General features: G+C 41.4%; 1 protein-coding gene across 2 annotated transcripts in view; it reads right to left on the reverse strand.

Annotated features, from left to right (window-relative positions):
- Positions 1 to 881: 881 nt before the first annotated feature.
- The window catches only part of HTR7 (5-hydroxytryptamine receptor 7), a 125,424-nt gene continuing 103,446 nt past the window's right edge, over positions 882 to 22,859 (reverse strand). Inside the window, exon 3 of one of the 2 annotated variants that reach the window (XM_029609847.1) lies at positions 882 to 2,663. In XM_029609847.1, coding sequence (XP_029465707.1) covers positions 2,579 to 2,663 — 85 coding nt within the window. In that variant the 3' untranslated portion in view covers positions 882 to 2,578. Of the gene's footprint in view, positions 2,664 to 17,577; positions 18,858 to 22,859 lie in introns of those variants that run through there. The other variant, XM_029609848.1, reaches the window with a different exon arrangement.

The following is a 22,859-nucleotide window of genomic DNA, read 5'->3' on the forward strand; positions in this document are numbered from 1 at the left end:
CAGGAGAGTGGCCTGGGCAGGTGTCGGGAGAGCGGGCGCTCGCCGGCTCTCCCGCGAATTTTTCTGTATTGGCCCATTTGTTTCTATACTAAAAGGTGAAATCCGGCGATGGGCACTCATCTAGCACTTCCGCCTGTTCACCTTATTTGATAAGGTGGCCAGATGCCTGCTCAAGTGCTGATGCGCGAATATCCCCCATTCGACAAAAAACAGGCGGGATAAGGGCAGGGCATGGGTGGGGGATGGGCAGGGAGTGGGGGTTCTGGGACAGGGCCCAGAGGTGAGCACGCAAGTACCTCCGAGTCTAGGTATGCTCCCAAGTCCAGTGCCAAGTAACTTTACTTCTGCTATGGAGGAGGTGTACATTAAAAAAGAAAAGTTTCTAGGCATCTGTGAGGGGTTTGAGGGTTCTGGGGTAACTGGGGGGAGTGCAGGTTAAAGAACAAAGGGGGTTTAATACTGGGCCAACTGGTGGACGAACTGGTGAAACTGGTCCTCGGCTGGATGCGTGTCTGTTATAAAATACAGACAGTTGCACATCTGTAAGCTGACTTGTGCGAGCTGCTGGGCTCGCACAAGCTTAAAATTAGGCACAAGGCACACGTGCAAGTGGGCTATTTTATAACATGCGCACGAACGGGCGTGCAAATTATAATATTGCTGTGTCTCTAAGTGCATGCTGACACCCACGGGTATATGTGCACCCACATGCCCATTCCAAAGTTACTGTCCCCGTCTAACAAAATAAAAAAAAAAAAATGAGCAAGTCAAAATACAGTAATAGGCATCATATGCAGTCAGTTCTTGTAGACTTAAAAATTAGTCAACCTGTTATCACATTTTTAATACTTTGATTTATAATTTCATGATCACAATAAACTTCCTTTTTCTTATTTATAATATATTTTATATAACACATAGCTTCTCTTTCCAAGTCATAGGAAACAATATAACGCACGTTCTTTGGAAATAGGTAATGCAGATAAATGCTATTTTATATAAACCTTAGGAGCCGCTTAGAACTCTTCCAGTTGTCATCTTAAAATGTTAAGGCTTAAAAATATTTGTCACTGATAAGATGATTATTGTTGTCAGTTTGTACCTTTCAAAGTGAGTAATAAAAAGGCACAGCCATAATTTTCCATGCAGCAATTTTGATATCTCACCCCATGACTAAGGTGATGAATAGAATCTCGTTGGCCTTCTTTTCAGTGATAATAGGCCACTTCAGTGAGCCTTAATCAACACCATCACAGCTCATCAACTCCATATAAAGCAGCTGAGCAAATGATATTCAAAGAAGTACATATGAATTTTCAGTGGATCAGCCCTGAGTTGTTCATTGGAGATTGGCATTAATAAGAAAATGTTACTGCAAGCTTTTATGCAAAAAAATATGCATTTGACCTATTATTAAATGATAGCTTTTTAGTCTTAGATTGTATGCATGTAATAACATATTCTTATTATATACAGTCCCCATTCTCAGAGAAGTTCATGTGTTAGGATTTTATAATAAAGGATATGTTGAACATTGAATTTTCTAAAGCAATAGCATTCAGACTGAGAGTGAACCATTCCATAAATTTTAAAGTCACAGATACAGTAAGTTAATTTGAGAATATTTTCGCTGTAAAGGAAGATATAATTAATGAAGCTTCTGGCTGGTACAAATATTGGGAACATTTTGCATTTAAATTCTTCTAAACTTCCGCAGGTTTAATTATTTTACCAATATCTTTTGGAAGGTAAAGATACGTTCTTTATAATCCTGCATTCCATATAATATATATAGTACTCAGCAAGCAAACCTACTGTAATATGATTACTGTACATGTGTTGAACAACAGAACAATACATCAAGATAAAATTGTCACACTGTCACATACATATATTAACATTTACAAAACAGAAAATGATGTATCTAGATCTTTTTTTTTGTTGTTCTTTCGTCAAGAAAATGATAGCCATTGTTCCAAAATGGCCAATAAGTGCGTTGACACATGACCCAACAGATACATTAATAACGTCATCTAAAAACTCAAATAAAATATGTGCCAAAGACAAATGCACAGTATGAGTCATTTGTCTTTTCCTTTGATGAAAATGGAAGCTTATATAATATATTCAACAGCACTCTTGTCCCAGAAAAACCACCTTTCACATAAAAACCATTAAGTAGTAAACTGCTATTGCAAAATACTTTTTGTTTCACAGAGTACAGTTAAATATCAAAAAAATAATTTTACCAAGATTGGAGACCATAAAAAAATGTCCTCTTCCACTTCCTGTGCATTGAATCAAAAAAGTACAAAGCTGTCTAATATTTTCTGTCTGGGCTTTCCACAATATTTTTCTAAATTGCCAATCTTCCAATTTTATAAAATAATTTGACTTTTGAGAAAGCTGTTTTCAGCTATTCACTGCAGCCATTGTCTCATTAGCAGGTATCATCACTAGTCCTACTGTCAGTGCATATTTTGTATAATCAATGCATCAAGCTCAGAGAGTTCGTAGTATTCTCATCCAAAGGTAGTTAAGTGCATTCTTTTTTTGGCTCGTCTTAGATGTTTATTCTTCATAATTTGTCCAACCCATTTTTCTCTGACTTTGCTGTACAATTGGCCGTGATTCTTTTTCCTACTATATATTCTGAGCTTCTCCTATAAGAAAATATAAAAAAAATAAATAAACATATAACAGCGATATAATAACTGCACAGTCTTATTTCAAATACATTTTCTTGCAAATGGATTTCACTTTTCAGCTGTGAGACCTCATACAGCAAGCCCAAAACTATAATAGTTGTAGGTTCCATAAACTCTGGAGTATTCTAAGAATGCTGCAACTCTGCTGTCCCTAGAATATGTATAATTATAACCAATATTTATAAGATACAAACATAAGAAATGCTATGCTGAGTCAGATGAAAGGTCCATCAAACCCAGCATCCTGTCTCCAACAAGGGCCAAACCTGATCACAAGTATCCTGTAGAATACCAAAGAATAGATCCAATTGTTCTTGCTCATAACTAGGGATAAGCACTGGCTTGCCCAAGTCTGTATGGCAAATAGTGATTTATGGACTATTTCTCCAGGAACTTGTCTAAACCCTTTTTAAACCCAGCTATACTATCTGCTTTCATCATATCCTCTGGCAACAAATTCCATAGTTTGTGCACTGACGGGTAGATTTTCAAAGGGGTATGCGCGTAGAATACCCCAAACCCCCCCCTGCACGTGCCGAGCCTATTTTGCATAGGCTCGGCGGCGCGCGCAAGCCCCAGGACGCACGTAAGTCCCGGGGCTTGCATGGAGGGGCGTGTCGGGAATGACGAGGTGTTTCGGGGGCATGTCTTGAGTGACGTGGCGTTTCGGGGGTGGCACCACGGGGCGTGGTTTCGGCCCGGGGGCGTTCTGGGGGCATGGCTGTGGCCTCCGGACCAGCCCCCGGACTGGAACACAGAGCGGGGCAGCCGGCCCGGCAGGCGTAACTTTGCCAACAAAGGTAGGGGGGGGGTTTAGATAGGGCCGGGGGGGGTGGGTTAGGTAGGGGAAGGGAGGGGAAGGTTGGGGGATGGGGGAGGGTGAAGGAAAGTTCCCTCCGAGGCCGCTCCGAAATCGGAGTGGCCTCGGAGGGAACAGGCAACGCGCGCCGGGCTCAGCGCGCGCAGGTTGCACAAATGTGCACCCCTTGCGTGCGCCGACCCCGGATTTTATAAGATACGCGTGTATCTTATAAAATCCAGCGTACTTTTGTTCGCGCCTGGTGCGCGAACAAAAGTACGCCCTCGCGCAATTTTATAAAATCCGGCCCTGAGTGAAAAAATATTTTCTTTGATTTAAATGTGTTACCTATTAGCTTCATGGAGTGTCCCCTAGTCCTAGTACTTTTGGAAAGGGTAAATTACTATACCATTCCCTGTTTAACCATTACACCCCATTCAAGATTTTGTAGATCTCTCACATATTTCTTTTCAGTCATATTTTCTCCAGGCTAAAGTGCCTTAATCTATTTAGCCTTTCCTCATAGTGGAGCCATTCCATCCCCTCTATCATTTTGTTCAACTTTCTCTATCCTTTTCTAGTTCCATTATATCCTTTTTAAGATCGGGGAGCGGGACCAGAACTACACACAATACTTAAAAAGCGATCACACCATAGATTCATACAGAGGCATTATGACATCCTCTGTTATTTTACCATTCCTTTTCTATTAATACCTAATATACAATTTAGGGCAAATTTAAAAAAGTTGCGCGAGCACGTACTTTTGTTCGCGCAGCAGGTGCGAACAAAAGTACGCCTGATTTTATAAGATACGCGCGTAGCCGCACGTATCTTATAAAATCTGGGGTCGGCGTGCGCAAGGCTGCGCAAAATCAGCAGCCTGCGCGCGCCGAGCCGCGCAGCCTTCCTCCGTTCCCTCCAAGGCCGCTCCGATTTCGGAGCGGCCTCGGAGGGAACTTTCCTTCGCCCTCCCCGCACCTTCCCCTCCCTTCCCCTACCTAACCCATCCCCCTGACTCTATCTAAGCCCCCCTTACCTTTGTCGGCAAAGTTACGCCTGCTGGAAGCAGGCGTAACTTTGCGCGTGTCGGCTGGCAGCCCCGCTCTGTCCTCCGGTCCCGGGGGCTGGTCCGGAGGCCTCGACCACGCCCCCGGGCCGGCGCCACGCCCCTGAAACGCCACGGCCCGCCCCCGAAACGCCGTGTCAGTAGGCCCCGCCCCGACACGCCCCCTTACAAAAGCCCCGGGACTTACGCGCGTCCCGGGGCTTTACGCGCACCGGCGGCCTATGCAAAATAGGCGCGCCGGCGCGCAGGCCTTTGAAAATCCGCCCCTTTGTTTTTTTGACTGCCGCTGCACACTGAATTTCAAAGTATTGCCCACAATGACTCCAAGAGTTTTTTCCTGGGTGGTGACACATAATATAGAATCCAGCATCATGTACCTATAGTTTGGATTATTCTTCCTTATATGCATCACTTTGTACTTGTCCACATTAACTTTCATCTGCTATTTAGATGCCCAATTCCCCAGTCTTATGTCCTCTTGCAATTTCTCACAATCACCTCGTGACCTACCAACAATTGTATTGTAATAACTGTAGTGTGGAAAAGTGGATTTGTGATTTTATTGCACTATGCTTTGATGTACATTGATGTGTAGTGTGTAATCCAATTTTAATAAATAAATAAATAAATTTGAATAATTTTGTGCCATCTGCGAATTTGATCACCTCTCTCTTCACACAGTTTTTCAGATCATTTATCATTCAGATCCCTGGGGCAGTCTGCTATTTACCATTCTCCATTAAGAAAAATGTCCTTTTAGTCCTTCTTTCTGTTTCCTATCCTTTATCCAGTTATCAAACCACAATATGACATTGCCTACAATCCCATATTTTTTTTTCTAAGGAGTCTCTCATGAGGATTGTGAATTGCACACAGTGTAAAACAAATATCAGTGGTTAAATAAAGTTAAAAGTCACTGGTCAAATGTGTTGATGTTGTACTATACATTACAAGCTATACATTTGTGCTGTAAAGAATTAAATTTAGAAGGCAAACTTGAAATAATGGAGATCATATGAACATAAGAAATGCCATGCTGAGTCAGACTAAGGTCAATCGAGCCTAGAATCCTGTCTCCAACAGTGGTCATTCTGGGTTACAAATACAATATGACATTGGACTCAAAAAAATAGATCTATTTCTTGTAACTCACTCCCAGGGATAGTAAATTCTGTAGGTGAACTGGAGCATTTTATGATCCAGTGTATCAGCACAAGGATCCAGCCTTTCACCTCTAGGTTGTTGATTTAAATCCAGCTTAGGGGGTCACGTATCAAAGACTTATCGCACGTGATATGGCAGTATCGTGTGCAATAGAATGCAAATTAGGGAGAGGGGAGGAGTCGGGGAGGGGAGAAGTCGGGGCAGAGTCAGCGGTGTCTTTGCTGCCGGCGATAATGTTACTAACATTATCATGTGCCGAATAGCACCACCTATCACGGTGGTGCTATTCGGTGCGAAAGCCGGCAGCCGGCGTACCGCCATGGTACGAAGGCTGTGGGCTTTCACAGGCCCGCCCCCCATTTTGGCAGGATTCATCATTCTGCGAGGAATGATTAATCCAGGCCTTAGATTGGTAGTAGTTGAATGTCATTACCATCTGAAAATTACAAAAACCAGTGGGTGACCGCTATAAATCATTGTGTCAAGGGAACAAATGTGGATTTTTAATTTAAATTCTGTGACTCCAAATGGGTTAAATTAATTTATTGAATGGTCTGAAGCTGACTGATTTCATCTTGGTTCACTATTTTCCTCATATTTGCAAAACATAGTTTCTTATATTGTGATTGATGCATTTTCAAGTCAATCAAACATTCAAAAGAACTCGTGCCTACTTCTGTTTTTCAGAAAGAAGGATCCTCTTCATGATGGTGGCAATATCCCTGATGCAGAGAGATAAACATCAAGCACTCTCAAAACGCTTTTCAGTGTTGAGTGACCAGTCTTTTTCAACATTCTTGCCACGTTTTTAAACAATTCATTCAGATTAATAAGATAAGTTAAAAACATTTTTTCATATGAATGAGACTGTTTCAAAAGTTTAATTTGCAAAACAAAAAAAAACAAAAATTTAAAATTTACATTCTAGGTGATAACAGAGTCTTGTGATGTGATATTGTTTCCCCGCAGCACTCCGGCTGTTGAGATGCAAGTTTGATGTCTCTGTTATCTTTATTACAATTTTGCCTTCTTGAGTGAGAGCTGCTAGTTTTTGTACTTATTGGCATTTGCAGCTCAACCGTGTGTGTCTTTTTTGTAATTACAATCTGAAAGTCTTTTTTGTCCTGTGTGAAATGAGTTGGTGATCTCTGTCCACTTCCCAGTGGATAGATGTCCACATCACTATAGAAATAATCTAAATTGGTGCTAATTAGTATCCTTGTCTATTTGTGGTTTTTTATCATCTGCTCATAAGTTCATCATCTAATTCAATTTCCATTACCTGTGCACCACTATCCTAAAAAGCACAATTTAAATACCAAAATAAATATATTCCATCGAGTTGCATAGCTGAGATTTTTTTTTAATAAATTATAAAGTATTGCAAAATATGAATATTTTAATGAAATAATTGGCTTATGTATTTTTTTTTTTTATAATAGCCATCATCTTGTATCTGCCTAGTACTTGCTTTTTGAGTTGGAATTTATTTATCATGACTTAAAGCCGACTTTCCAATAATGCACAAAGCAATGAATATACCAATGACAAAGAAAAAAAAAAAACAAAACAATAAGGTAAATGTTAGTCAGTATCACAAACACTAAAAAACATTCCTGAACTCAGGAGGGCATTTTACAAAAGCCATTTTCTTGGGTAAATAGGCTATCTGAAAATTGCCCGCTCTGTACATGGGTAAAAGTATGCACAGGAATCAATAACATGCATGTTTTTACCCATGGAAAAAGTAGGGGGGGGATCGGAGGCAGGATAGGTGAGAACTAACAAGACATGAAGGTTTGCATTTTCAGAACTATGCATGTTGTTTTTCAGGGAAAAAGTATACTCACAAAAAACAGATGCAAATATGTCTTTGGGTTGCTTTTCCATCCGCAATTTTCAAAGGGAAAATTGCGGATGGAATGCTTGCACATTTCCTTTGAGAACTGATGCAAAGTCAGCGCAGAAAAGCACCTGTGGGCTTTGCAACAATCCATGTCATTTTGAAAATTGCCCCTACAAAGTCTAATCAATAAAATAGAGGCTATAATAAACTGAAATAGCCAAATAAAACACTCCTTAAGATTAACATCTAAAAATAAGAATGAACACAAAACAATCTATGGTTTAAAAAACAAAGTCAGTGATTAAATACTAATAAAGCAAATATAATGAAACCATAAAAGTCGATTTAAAAAGTCACACTTTTCTCAGGAGTCAAGAAAGTCCAATATATTGCTTCCATGGGGGATTCCTTAGGAATTGAGTTCCAGAGTTGGAGCTATGTATGTAAAGACATGCTCAAATCTTGCAAACATAAAGTCCTTCTGTGATGGAATACAATGAGGAGCTTCCTATGAGGATCTCAGATCACGCTTTGGTTCATATTTCATTGAACATTCACTTAGAGTAGACCAAGGCCATTCAATGCCTTGAAAGTAATACTCAGAATCTTAAACTAAACGTCAGGACATAGGTAACCAGTGCAATTCTTTAAGTAATCACATCCTGAAAGCAACCGATCTGCATTTTGAACCAGTTGTAACCTGTGCATTACCCATGTAGGAAGTCCAATATAAAGAGAATTGTAATAGTCCAGGCATGTAGTAATACCAGGGCATGCATAACAGATTTTAATTCAGAACCAGATAAATATACCAGTACTTTCCAGACTTTTAACCAATGTGACCCCATTTTAGCACTTGAAAATTCACATCTCCCAAATTTAAGGTCCTGACATTGGCTCCTCCTTGTTTAATATGATATTAAAGATTTACTGTCCCCATTGTCCATTTCAAATGCTCCTTAACGTTCCCTCTATAAAATTAGTTTGACTTGCTGAATCTCAAGAGCTCATATTGGGGGTTGAGCAACGCTGGAACTTTCTACTGAAATTCACTTCCAGAGGAAATTAAGAATGAAACTTCATTGGAGTCCGCTTTAGGAAACAACTCAAAGCATTATCTCTTCACTCTGATGCTTAGTGAATAGTTCCCTCATTATCTATTAAAAAGATCTGTTTATATAATGCGTGATCAACTATTACATCAAGGTCAGGGGAGCATGGGGAGGATGAATCTAGTGTAGGACAGTATATGATGTTACGATGGCAGCTTAAACGAATAGGTGCTTTCTAATGGAATGATTGGCTATGCATGTGATCTCTCAGTACTGTAACCCCCTTTCTGGTAGAGGATCCCTGCTGCAGGGTCTTACAGCAAAGTCCCAGGGCTAACTTTACTCTCACAGACTTCTAACACACTCAAACCTCAAACTTCAGCACTTGGGGTCAGGATTCTCTGGCAGGGAGGAGGCCAGAGTTTCCAGGGCCTTAGGCACTGTAGTGGAGTAACCAGGCTGCACAGTGCCTTTCACTCCTTGCTCACTATTCGCAGCTACTCACAGTAGAGGGGTGGTGGATCCAAAAGAATACATTTGAATAAAGGCTTGCAGTCCAAAAGTGGTATTCAAATCATAAAAGGGTCTACTTTAACTTAAAAAGTAATATCCATGCTAAGATTCCAAAAATCATAAATGAGAAAAATACAAACCCAAAACACAATAGAAACAGAGAAACACAGAAAAAGACCTCAAAGTCCAATTAATCTGCCCATCCGCCCAATTCATTTTGCTTCTTTCTTTGTCCACAGTGCCTCTTTTGATGACATTCCTCTCAACTGTGTCTTGGTCCAAAAGGCCCTCCCCAATGCTCTCCCTTCACTGCCAGTATACACCAGGGGTGTTGGAAAAATCCCCTAGCTTAAAAATAAGAACATAAGAACATAAGAAATTGCCATGCTGGGTCAGACCAAGAGTCCATCAAGCCCAGCATCCTGTTTCCAACAGAGGCCAAACCAGGCCACAAGAACCTGGCAATTACCCAAACACTAAGAAGATCCCATGCTACTGATGCAATTAATAACAGTGGCTATTCGCTAAGTAAATTTGATTAATAGCTGTTAATGGTCTTCTCCTCCAAGAACGTATCCAAACCTTTTTTGAACCCAGCTACACTAACTGCACTAACCACATCCTCTGGCAACAAATTCCAGAGCTTTATTGTGCATTGAATGAAAAATAATTTTCTCCAATTAGTTTTAAATGTGCTACATGCTAACTTCATGGAGTGCCCCCTAGTCCTTCTATTATTCGAAAGTGTAAATAACCGAGTCACATCTACTCATTCAAGACCGCTCATGATCTTAAAGACCTCTATCATATCCCCCCTCAGCTGTCTCTTCTCCAAGCTGAACAGGCCTAACTTCTACAGCCTTTCCTCATAGGGGAGCTGTTCCATCCCCTTTATCATTCCTTTCTTAATAATTCCTAACATTCTGTTTGCTTTTTTGACTGCTGCAACACACTGAGCCGACGATTTTAAAGTATTATCCACTATGATGCCTAGATCTTTTTCCTGGGTGATAGCTCCTAATATGGAACTTAACATCGTGTAACTACAGCAAGGGTTATTTTTTCCTATATGCAACACCTTGTACTTGTCCACATTAAATTTCATCTGCCATTTGGATGCCCAATCTTCCAGTCTCGCAAGGTCCTCCTGTAATGTATCACAATCCGCTTGTGGTTTAACTACTCTGAATAATTTTGTATCATCTGCAAATTTGATAACCTCATTCATCGTATTCCTTTCCAGATCATTTATATATATAGGGGTACATTTTAAAAGATAGCGCGCACGCATACTTTTGTTCACTCATAAGGCGCGAACAAAAGTACGCTGGATTTTATAAGATAAGCATGTAGCCGTGCGTATTTTATAAAACCCGGGGTTGGCGCGCGCAAGGGGGTGAACATTTGTGCAACTTGCGCGTGCCGAGCCCTGCGCGCACTGCCCATTCCCTCCGAGGCCACTCCAAAATCGGAGCGGCCTCGGAGGGTTTCCTTCCACCCCCCGCACTTTCCCCTCCCTTCCCCTACCTAACCCACCCTCCCGGCCCTATCTAGACCCCCCCCTACCTTTTACGCGCGCCAGTGCAGCAGGCCCCGACACAGGCCGCTGTGTTGGGGCACTCGGCCATGCTTTCAGACCTTTCATACGCCCCCAAACACGCCCCCGATCCGAAACCACGCCCCCGATCACCCCTTTTTGTAAGCCCTGGGACTTACGCGTGTCCCGGGGCTTGCGCTCGCCGCTGAGCCTATGCAAAATAGGCTCGGCGCGCACAGGGGGGTTTTAAAAGGGTTACGCGCATACCTTATGTGCGTAACCCTTTAAAAATCCGGCCCATATTGAAAAGCACCGGTCTAAGTACAGATCCCTATGGCATTCCACTGTTTACCCTTTTCCACTGAGAAAATTGACTATTTAATCCTACTCTCTGTTTCCTGTCTTTTAACCAGTTTCTAATCTACGAAAGGACATCGCCTCCTATCCCATGACATTTTAGTTTTCTTAGAAAAGCCTCTCATGAGGGACTTTGTCAAACGCCTTCTGAAAATCCAAATACACTACATCTACCGGTTTACCTTTATCCACATGTTTATTAACCCCTTCAAAAAAAATGAAGCAGATTTGTTAGGCAAGACTTCCCTTGGGTAAATCCATGTTGACTGTGTTCCATTAAACCATGTCTTTCTATATGCTCTACAATTTTGATCTTGAGAATAGTTTCCACTATTTTTCCTGGCACTGAAGTCAGGCTCACTGGTCTATAGTTACCCGGATCGCCGCTGGAGCCTTTTTTTAAATATTGGGGTTACATTGGCCACCCTCCAGTCTTCAGGTACAATGGATGATTTTAATGACAGGTTACAAATTTTAACAAAAAGATCAGAAATTCCATTTTTTTAGTTCCTTCAGTACCCTAGGATGCATATCATCCAGTCCAGGTGATTTGCTACTCTTTAGTTTGTCAATCTGGCCTATTACATCTTCCAGGTTCACAGTGATTTCGTTCATTTCGTCTGACTCATCACCCCTGAAAGCCATCTCCGGAACTGGTATCTCCTCAACATCCTCATTAGTACACGGAAGCAAAGAATTCATTTAGTCTTTCTGCAATGGCTTTATCTTCCCTAAGAGCCCCTTTAACCCATCTGTCATCTAATGGTCCAACCGATTCCCTTATAGGTTTCTTGCTTCGGATATATTTTAAAAAGTTTTTATTATGAGTTTTTGCTTCTATGGCCAACTTCAATTCAAATTCTCTCTTCGCCTGTCTTATCAATGTTTTACACTTATCTTGACAATGCTTATGTTTTATCCTATTTTCTTCAGATGGATCCTTCTTCCAATTTTTGAAGGATTTTTTTTGGCTAAAATAGCCTCTTTCACCTCACCTTTTAACCATGCCGGTAATCATTTTGCCTTCCTTCCACGTTTCTTAAGAAATGGCTATTCCAAAACATTTATTAAAACTATCAAAAAATCCAATCTCTCTTCCACAAAATCATGGATCCAGCTCTTCCTTCCAGGAGATCCTCCCGCTCAGTCAGAAACTGGTCCAGAATGGCAAAATCCACTTTCCAAAATTCTCAGTTCTTCTCAAAAACTCTTGAATCTAAAAACCTCCTCAGATGATTAAAACTCTCCTCCTATGAGATCCAGACTGGACTCTGCTCCACTGTGAAATCCCAGAATGATCTGATTTGTCAATGCTCAGATGTTAGTATATGAAGAGACAAAATCTCAGCCCAAAAAGAGGATGGCCCAAAAATTGGGGAGGGTTCAGAATGTGCAAAAATCCCACATCAGAAATCCCAAAATGAACTCTGGGAAAAATAGTTGTGTGGGTTCTAATCCCCAGTACACTATGTGTTTATACGATGAGTTTGTTCTATGTTATATGAAGATCTACTTGTTACCACCTCCCCCCCCGCCCCCCCTCCCGAGCTATTGATTGGGTTGCTAAAAGTATTTTAAATAAAGAAACTAAACCAGAATAGCAGGGAAGGCAGTTAACCTCCAACAATCATACCACTCCCCCTCCCTGAACTCCAGCTGATCCCCTTTCTCAGTTTTCCCCTCTCCAAAGGACCCCTTTTTTTAACCTCCTCCTGATTTATTTATTTATTTATTTATTTATTTAGGGTTTTTATATACCGACATTCTCGATATACATATCAAATCAAGTCGGTTTCCATAGAACAAAACTGTCGCCGGTAAGGCGTTACATTAAACAATAAACAGAGTATTGAACAAAAAAACGTACGGCGTTACATTAAACAATAAACAGAGTATTGAACAAAACAACTGATACCTTCTTACATCCCCTAGCTCCAATCCATCCCTTCTTTCTCCCAATCCAGTATTTTTTCCATCTCCCCAGCTGATCCCCTCTCACTCCCAAACCCTTCTTACAACCCCTCAACTGATCCTTTGTCATCCCCTCTGTTTCACCCCATCTCCCATCCTCATTCCCCATCCTCTCTCTCACCTTTCAGCCGAGCCTCCTCCCCTTCATCTCATCTCTCCCATTTCCCAAGTTTATCTCAGCCCAAATCCAGCTCCTTTCTCCTCATACATCCCTAGTTGATATTCTGTCATTCCTTTTCTCTTATCTTCCACGCACTATCAATCCTCAATCCCCACTCTCACACCATTGGTTCTCAATCGCAGTCAATCATTTCCCCATTTTCACACCCTCTAGTTTATCCTCCTTCTGAAACCTCCTGCCTGTTGCTCTAACCTCTAAAGCCCTCCTGATTCTGATCCCTCCCTTCAAACAGCACCTCCTCCAAATGTTCCCTTGACCAGGGAAAGTTGCAATATTTTTCTTTGGGCCCTGGACAAAGATGAGTAACAACTGATGAGAAGAGAGGGCAGATTGATGGCAAGGTCAATATTTTTCTCTAGAGAAGGTTCCGTGGTGAGTGAGGAGAGAAAAGCACTGGCAGTTGTAATCTCCAGTGGCCTGTACACACTGAGCCGCTCCCTCCCCTTATGGCTGGTTTCCAGCCCGACAATGATCTGCAAGTAGAACTGGCATTAATAATAAAAGTCAGCATGGAGCATCAGGTAGCAAAGGAAAAAGAAAACAGCGGTAGCCCCTGTGACATAGTGAGGGCAAAGGGCCGTCAACGCCATTTTGATTACTGGCAGCCGACGGCCCTTTGCCCTTACTATGTCACAGGGGCCATTGGTCGACCCCAGTGAAAGTGAGGGCAAAGGGCCGTTGGCACCATTTTGACTACTGGCAGCCGACAGCCCAAGTCCAGGAGATCGCTCCCGGACCGCTCCTGGACCCCCGCTGGACCACCAGGGACTTTTGGCAGGTCTTGGGGGGCATCAGGAGGGTGGGGTTTTTATTAAAGATTTGTCTGCGAGCCAGATGCAGCCATCAAAAGAGCCACATCTGGCTCGCGAGCCATAGGTTCCCGACCCCTGATCTAGAGAGAACGGCTTAGGGGTTGAGGCGGCAGGACCAGATTCCAAATATCCAACGGAAGAGCTTACAGCACAAACAGCCCTAAGCCATGCCCCTTCAGTATCATCAATAGAGATTCCACTCCCATCTTGGGCCTCAAGCTCAATATTCAGATCCGAATTACCTTTTGGGGGGTCGATGAGCCTTCAGGTGTTAACAGGAGGACTTGGGAGGCACTGGTGTATTCGGTGCAACGGGGGTTAAAAAGATGGCCTCTGCCAACGGAGATGGCGTTCACTCCCCGCCTACCTCCGCAGTGGCTTGCACGCCCATTACTATCGCTGGCGTTCCAGCAAAAAAAGTGTCAATCAGCGGTTGATTGTTCTCCTGTGAAGGGGAGCTAGCTGTACTCTCCCTCAACTTGGCCTTCCATTTCATATGAGGCATGTCAAATAGAAGAAAAAAATTGTCGATCAGGAAACTGGAGAGAGATGTCTTGCTGGAGCTCTCAGTGTTATCTGGCTAACTTATAAGTTTGATTTTGAAAATTCCCCCTCTGCTAACCAGCTAAATTTGTCTGACCAGATTCATAGAGCATACAAATTTAGCTGCTCAGAAAAGGAATGGCTCCAGAGGTGTTCCCTGGGCAGATTTTCAATATAGTTGCTTATCACAGATGCTCAGTGCTAGCCAAGAAACTCGGATTGCACAAATAGCTGACCTAAATCTAGCCAGAGAAATTTTGTCCATTTAAATATAAAAAAAAACCTCCTTTCATTCACAAACCTAGCCAGTTAGATTTGGCTAAATATTTGGATCAAGATAACCAGGTAAAATTATCCTGCTCTCTTATCTATTTGGTGGGTTTTTGAAAACAGACCCATGAAACCTTTGCTTTGTCTCCTAACCTTGCCCTGCCCATCTGCCTGAAGTTCACATTCACAATCCAAACTTGGGCTGTCTGTAACCAAGCATCCGTGATCACCCCATAATCTCCCAGGGGCCCAGGTCTCCCTAAATTACTTCCCCCACTTTCTGGCAGGAGTAGAGGTGATTCTCTCATACCGGCTTGCTTATCATTATCAAAATGGTGCCTGCTCAATGCTGGTTTCCACTTTGACTGCACTCAGTCAAAGTGTGAGTTGGCACTCAGTCAGTGCTATTTTGACAACCATGGGAAAGTAGGCAGGAAGTAAGCACCTTTCCACCTGCCTGTAGAAGGGCAGCAGACTGAGGAAGGATTGGGAGAGCCAGTGAGTTTCCGGGGGTTCTGGGCAGTGTTGTTGTTATGCTGGAGGAGGGGCAAGGCACTTGGGGACCAAACAGGGTTCTTGCTGTGTTGTAAGGGTGGGCAGAGATTTCAATGTCTTGGTAGCTTTTTGGTTCTGTCAGGCCAGAAATTTCACCAGAAATCCAGTCTCAAATCTCGGCTTGCTTGTCAGACATTACTGCCTGGATGTTCCTCCACCACCACTCAACATGGCCAAGACGGAGCTCCTTATCTTCATCCCCCTGCCCCACAGTCCATCTCATCTCTTCCTCCTTTCTCTGTTTCTGTAGATAAGTCTTCATTCCAGACCCATCAGCCCATAACCTTGGAGTCCTATTTGACTCCTCTCTCTTCTTCTCTATGCATATCCAAAATTCTGCTAAAACATTGCCAAAATATGTCCTTTCCTTTCTGAACACACTACCAGAACCCATATTTACTCTCTCATCTCCTACTGCTTAGACTATTGCAACCTGCTCCTCACAGGTCTCCTGCAAGCCATCTCTCTCCACTGCAATCTGTCCTAAATTCAGCTGCACACCTTATCTTTCACCAAAGACACTACACTCACATAACCCCTCTTCTGAAGTCACTGCATTGGCTCCCCATCTGCTCCCGCATACAGTTCAAGCTCCTCTTTCTCACCTAAAAATGCCTTCACTCTGCAGCACCTGACGACCTCTCCTCTCTTATCTTTATCTAGACCAGACAAGTCACCCTATCTGTGCCCTTCTCCTCTACCGCCAATTCCAGACTCTGTGCTTTCCACCTGGCTGCTTGGAATAATCTTCCAGAACTGATGCATCATGCTCCCTCTCTCATGGTGTTTAAATCCCATCTAAACACCCACTTTTTTGAAATTACTTTTAAATCTTATTCTTTGTCTGCTTTTAGTCTTGTTAACTAACTTTCTTTTTTTTTCTTTTAACCATTGTCTTGCTTTATGAAATATCCCAAGTCTCTTGTCCTGTATGTTTGTCTTATTAGACTATAAGCTCTATTGAAGAGGGACTATGTTTTTGTATGTTGTACAGTGCTGCATATAGGGGCGGATTTTAAATGCCCTGCACACGTAAATCCGGCCGGATTTACGCACGCAGGGCCCTCGCGCGCCGGCGTGCCTATTTTGCATAGGCCGCCGGTGCGCGCAGAGCCCCGGGACGTGCGTAAGTCCCGGGGCTTCATAAAAGGGGCGGGAGAGGGGGCGTGTCAGGGAGTTCCCGAAATGACGTGGCGTTTTGGGGACATGATGCGGCGTTTCGGGGGCGGGCCCGGGGGCGTGGTGCCAGCCCGGGGGCGTGGTCGAGGCCTCCGGACCAAACCCCGGGTCGGGTGATGGCGCGCCAGCAGCCCGCTGGTGTGTGCAGATTTACGTCTGCTTTTAGCAGGCGTAAATCTGCCAACAAAGGTAAGGGGGGGGCGGTTTAGATAGGGCCGGGGGGGGTGGGTTAGGTAGGAGAAGGGAGGGGAAGGTGGGAGAAGGTGGGGGGAGGGCGAAGGAAAGTTCCCTCTGAGGCCGCTCCGAAATCGGAGCGGCCTCGGAGGGAACAGGCAGCGCGCACTGGGCTCAGCGCGCACAGGTTGCACAAATGTGCACCCCCTTGCGCGCGCCGACCCCAGATTTTATAAGATACACGCGGCTACGCGCGTATCTTATAAAATCCAGCGTACTTTTGTTCGCACTTGGTGCACGAACAAAAGTACGCGATTGCACAAATTTTTAAAATCTACACCATATTGTATAATGTACTAGAAATGTTAAGTAGTAGTAGTAGTAGAAGTAGTAGGCAGGTAAATGGGGTGTATGTGTGGGTACTTGCCAAAAGGTGATAAGAGTATGTATTGTGCACTAGTCTTTTTCACCACTTCCACCCCTACGTCCCACTGCCATATCATTAAGTTTCTTATGGCCAAGTAGTTGTGAGAAGTCTACACACTTTTGTACATGACAGAAATAAGCTTACAAGCTCGTTACCTCTTCAGTTAAGTAACTGGCATTTACTTAATTTGTTTTTGAGCCACATGGCAGCACCAACTTAAGCAGTCCCCTAAGCCCATGAACACTGATGAATGTCTGATTTACCTACTAACCTCAAAATATTTTATTGCATATTACAAGTATTAATCAAATATGAATTACAATTTATTTACAGTATGTTCATGTGTAGTAAATAAGACCAAAAGGAAATTCTGTAAAAATATCTTTAATATTATAAGGTTAAATATTCTTAGCTGTAAAAAGTCTGAAAATTCACATAAAATATTAATAGATAAAAGCAAAGGAGTGCCTTCTCATATCATGTTTTACCTGTAGTGGGAACCAAAGATATTGTTGGTTTATTGTAAAAGCACAATCTTAGACGATAAAAAATATCTTTACATAATCTAAAGGTTTTATTGAAAATAAGCTTGCATGTTCACTTTCACTCATTGTCTGTCGTTATCACTAACAAAATAAATTATATGGCTGCAAAATACATAAAGGCCTGAATTATGCAAATTTTCTCAGTCAGGCTCTGAGTATCTGAAGAAATTGAGCCCACTGCATTATTTGAACATGCTGTAGAAAATATTTTTAGCCTGGCTCAGGAGATTTTCAGCTTTGTGGAGATACACTCCTATGCATAATTTGTGTATTATCTTCAGATTTTACAGAGTAGAGACCATCAGAGACATAGTGTACATCATTTGAGCCCATATATATATCTGACAGACCATTTCATCAGCCCATATGTGTTTGTATTATTAAAGTCAATCATTCACATTCTTTTATCACTCAGGAGACTTAAATATTACAGCCTCACAAATGATAATGGAGTACATTCCTTAAAAATGTTTCTATTTTTTACTTTCTGAAAAGAGACATAGCAAATAGATAAAAGTTGTAAATGTACAGTCAACCTACTGGAGAGAACTTAAAATTACATACTTTTCTTTTTACTTTAGCACTTAGTGGAACTTAAAATATGAAGTCAACTTCAGGTTATGAGCTTGTTAAATCTCACTACTCTAAATCACAATCATTCATAAACTCTGCATTTAAATCTAGTACGTATACAAATTTCTGATGTTGGAGTTATTGGTTCAGCTATAAACATCAGTAAGTGCAAAATAATGACACTGCTGGATAAAGACTGAAGACTTTATATCAATAAATATTTTGGGAAAGTGTGATATAAACAAATGATGATAATGGTGTAGCACATGTTGTTTTACAGTTACAGGAAAGCGCATCAAATCTGATTTTGACAAGGACAAAACACCAGTGTGGCACACCAAACAGAAGTTTCAAAACTACTGCAAATGTAGCCAAGATAAGAATACATCTTATCTTCAAGATAAGAATTCAAGATTAGAATAATAACATTCATAGCTTCTTCGTCAAATAATACATTATATTATTTAAATAATGAAAGACAAAAAATGATCAGAATTGCTAAAGAGGAACTAGGCATGAAGCCTGCTGACAAGCTGTTCCTGGTCTTTCTCTGAGAGGAGGTCTTCCTGGGAACAGTTTTTCCTGAAAGACAAAGATATGGAAGAAGAAATTAGGATTACAACTTTCAAGAAATAGAAATTCTCAGCAAGTATATGAAGACTATTCTTAGCAGACTGGATTGCAAATATATTTTGATAGTTACATATTTCCTTGTAAGGATGCCAAAAGCATTTTAATCTGACTTTGCAGGAAATAAGTGGGAGTTGAGGAGGCACTGTGGGGTTACCCTAGAAACAGTAAATGGTAGTCCGCATCTCCAGCATAAGGAAAATAGTTGAATGAGATTTAATGGAAGCCATCCATATGACAGCAACTAAGGGTAAGATGCAATTGGTGGGAAATGTCAATCTAATTGATGTTAATTGGAACATCCTAAGTGCAACAACTAGAACAAGGAAATCTTGCACTGCTTTCAAGTATTGCTAAGGCAATTAATAATAGAAATCACATGCTAGGAGTGATAATTATGGTCTTGATATTCAGAAACAGAGAAAGTGTTGCTGGTGGCCATCTGGAATCCAGTGATCATGGGAAAGTGTGGTTGAACACAACAGTAGTAGAGGAGAGTCCTAAACGTCAGGAGTATCAACTTTTAAGTATCTTGGCAGAACCATATCAATGGGAGAGAAGCTTGGTGGTGAAAAGAAATAGTGGTGAATGATAAGAGTTTGAACAACCAGACCAACATGGTCAGAAACTGATAGTAGAGAGCACTGTTAACATACCACATTGTCCAAAGGTTCTTCAAAGTTTTAGAAACATTTATTACTTCTTAATGGAAAACCATATCATTATGCTTCACAGATCTGGGTATGGAAGTCTCCCGACATTTATTTATTTATTTTATTTATCGAGTTTTATATACCGTCGTTCGGTTTCGCCATCGGTTTGCAAAGTTTTGATGTTAACAGAATGTTCAAAGTTCTTACGCTTGTTAACATAGTTGTCTTAGTCGTTATAAACATAGTTTGGTAGTAACTTGTAAAGGTTAATTTACGTGCATTGGGTTGGATCTGCATGTTTATATGGGCTGATAGGGAGGGAAGTTGAAGCATGGGGTTATAGGGTAATTTGGTAGGCTTTGGTGAACCAAGCTTACCAAACCAAAAAACTTTGGTGAACCAAGTTTTTAGTTCTTTTTTGAAGATTTTTAGATTTTCTTGAGTTCTCAATTCGGTTGGGAGGGAGTTCCATAGCTCGGGGCTTCCTAAGGAAATGGCTCTCTTCCAGGTTGAGGTAAGTTTGTGACGAGCAGGTGGAATTTTTAAAAGACCTTTGTTAGTTGACTGGAGATTTTGGTTTGGTGAATGGAGTTTTATGGATGTACTTAGCCAGTTGTGCAAACTGCGTCGGGAGGGACCCAAAAACAAAATCTCACACAATTCTGTAAGCGTGTAGTTTACACAAAACAAAGCCCATTTCTGGAGACTTCCATACCTAGATCTGTGAAGCATAATGATATGACTTTCCATTAAGAAACAATAAATGTTTCTAAAACTTTGAAGAACCTTTGGACAATGTGATCTTTTACCAGTCCTCTCTACTATCTATGAAAAGAAATAGCGACCAAAATTAGAAGAAGAGATTCTAGGGGCAACACATTTTTACACTCGGAAAATAAACAAAAGCTGACGAAGAAAGAGACCAGTATGATTTTTGAAAGAGTTGACTGAAAAGAGAGGAACAAAATCATAAAATACAAAGGAAGAGGACATTGGCATGTTTGGAAAAATAGAAGGAAGCAACAAAGACAGATAGAAAAATAAAAGGTGCAGAGTAGAAAATATCAGTAAAGTAAGCAGTTAAGACTTTTTTAAGATATAGTAAAGGAGAAAGCTTAGGGCTGGGATTGTATGACAGAAAGAGAGGGTGGAGGAGGAGGTAGAGGTTGAACAAATGCTTCAGTGAAGAAGAAAGGAATAGTGAGAGTCCACATATAAGTGACAGGAACACAAACAGAAGGGAGGTTGACCTCATTCCATTTACAGAACAGAATCTGGAAGGAAACAGTAAAACTAGGGGACTAGAGGAGGGCAGATCACTCTCAATAAAAACTGATGTAGAGATGAGGAAATTAATGAAATGATTACTAAAGAAAATTATGATGGAATATCTTGAATCTGACTGATTTATAGAATTCAAGAAGTAACAGATTCATTAGGGAGAAGTATGTCAAACAAATCTGATTAATTTCTGTGATTAGGAAATTTTGAAATTAGATAAAGGCAAGTGCTATATGTGGTCTATTTAGATTTCAGTAAGGCTTTTGATATTGTTCTGTAAATGAGTCTAATAAATATGTTGGGCAGTCTTAGGGGCCTATGCACTAAAGATTAGTTTATATATGCTAAGGCTGTATAAAGTGCATGCGGAATAGCGTTCTAAGCAATAAGAGACCAATATTTAAAGGACCCCCAGCACCAAAATTTAGGTACCTAAGGCCTGGATTCACCATTCTTTCGCAGAATGGTAAATCCTGCAAAAACAGGGGGGGGGCAGGCCTGCGAAAGTCCGTAGCCTTCGCACCACTGCGGTGCGCCAGCTGCCGGCTTTCATACCGAATAGCGACACCATAAAAGGTGTAGTTATTTGGCGCGCTAATGCAGACGATAATGTTAGTAACATTATCGCGGTAGCGAAAACACTGCCGACTCCGCCCCTCCCCGCCCTGACTCCTCCTCTCCCCCTAATTTGCATCATATCGCATGCGAAAAGTCCCTTTTCGTATGTGATATGGCCTTATCGCGTGCATTAGGGCCCTAACGTACGCGATAAGGGTTTCGAAAATAACCCCCTACGTTAGATGTCAACTTTAAGTATCTTAAGGTTGAGCTGAATATAGCTGCCTAAATGAAATTATAGGTGTCTATAACTGAGGAACCTAAATTTAGGATTCCCATTGATTCTCCTGATTTTATATAACTAACTTCACTCCCCCTACCTTCTCTCTCTCCTGGCTCCACTCACTTTTAAGGTTCCTACATTTAGGTACTCAGTAGAAAACAATTTTATATTGGCCAGATCTAGGTGCCTAACTCTTAAAGTTAGACACCTAAATCTTTTTAAAGAGGGGTACAAGACACTAGCATGCACATTAAACCGGTTCCTGAAGATGTTAGCATGCATGCACTAAAATTTATGTGTAAGTGAATGTAAATGAAAGAACATTGGATGCAAATTAGGCTTTAGTGGGAATGCGGGAAATAGCATGATATACTCTCCCCTACCTACTTTTTAATGTGCACTCCCTAAGGCCTAAAATATAATACTTGACAATGACCCAGTGTTATCTTTTTAGCATGCACACTATTTAAAGGTCTCAGCTGCCAGCAAGCAATGTGGCTGAAAAATGAAGATAATGAACAAGAAACCAAAACATTTACCTTCTAGTCCATGAGCTAAAACAATTTTTCTTCTAGCACTTTGGAAAAGAAATAGACACTAGCATGCACTTAAGACTTTCCTACACAAATTCACATTTATTGGCTCAATAAAATTGTCTTCTCAAACAAAAGGTTAACACATACAGGTTTTCAAATATTATTGTAAACTTCTTAATATATAAAGTACAATTTACTGTCTCTAATAAAGGGCCATTACACAAATTCCTATAGAATGACCTGATCATGATGGTTATGGCTGCTCTTGATGTGGTTGGTCAACACGAAGACTATTGTCTTGAACCAGAACAATGATCTGGACAATGAAGGCTTCTTTGAGATCAACAATTCTATTTGTTTCACTGCAGAACTCTTTAAGAGACTTTTGAAGCTTCCTGAACTATATAATCCTGCCATTGTAGATTAAATCAGGACTGGCATCACTTTAGGGTGCTACTCAGTTTTCTAGGAGGGTCTCTCACCTGCTCCTTGGTTCTCTAAGACCTCACCAATATATGTTCAGCTTTCTCATACAGGGCACCACATGAACTAAGGCCAGCCCTGGTTGTAACACTTCAGGCTGCTAGTAGAGAGTGGATGGTCAGATGCCGGTATTCTCCAGAGTCAAGGCTGACAGATTTCC

This window comes from Rhinatrema bivittatum, chromosome 7 (genome assembly GCF_901001135.1).
Source record: "Rhinatrema bivittatum chromosome 7, aRhiBiv1.1, whole genome shotgun sequence".
Lineage (NCBI taxonomy): Eukaryota > Metazoa > Chordata > Amphibia > Gymnophiona > Rhinatrematidae > Rhinatrema > Rhinatrema bivittatum.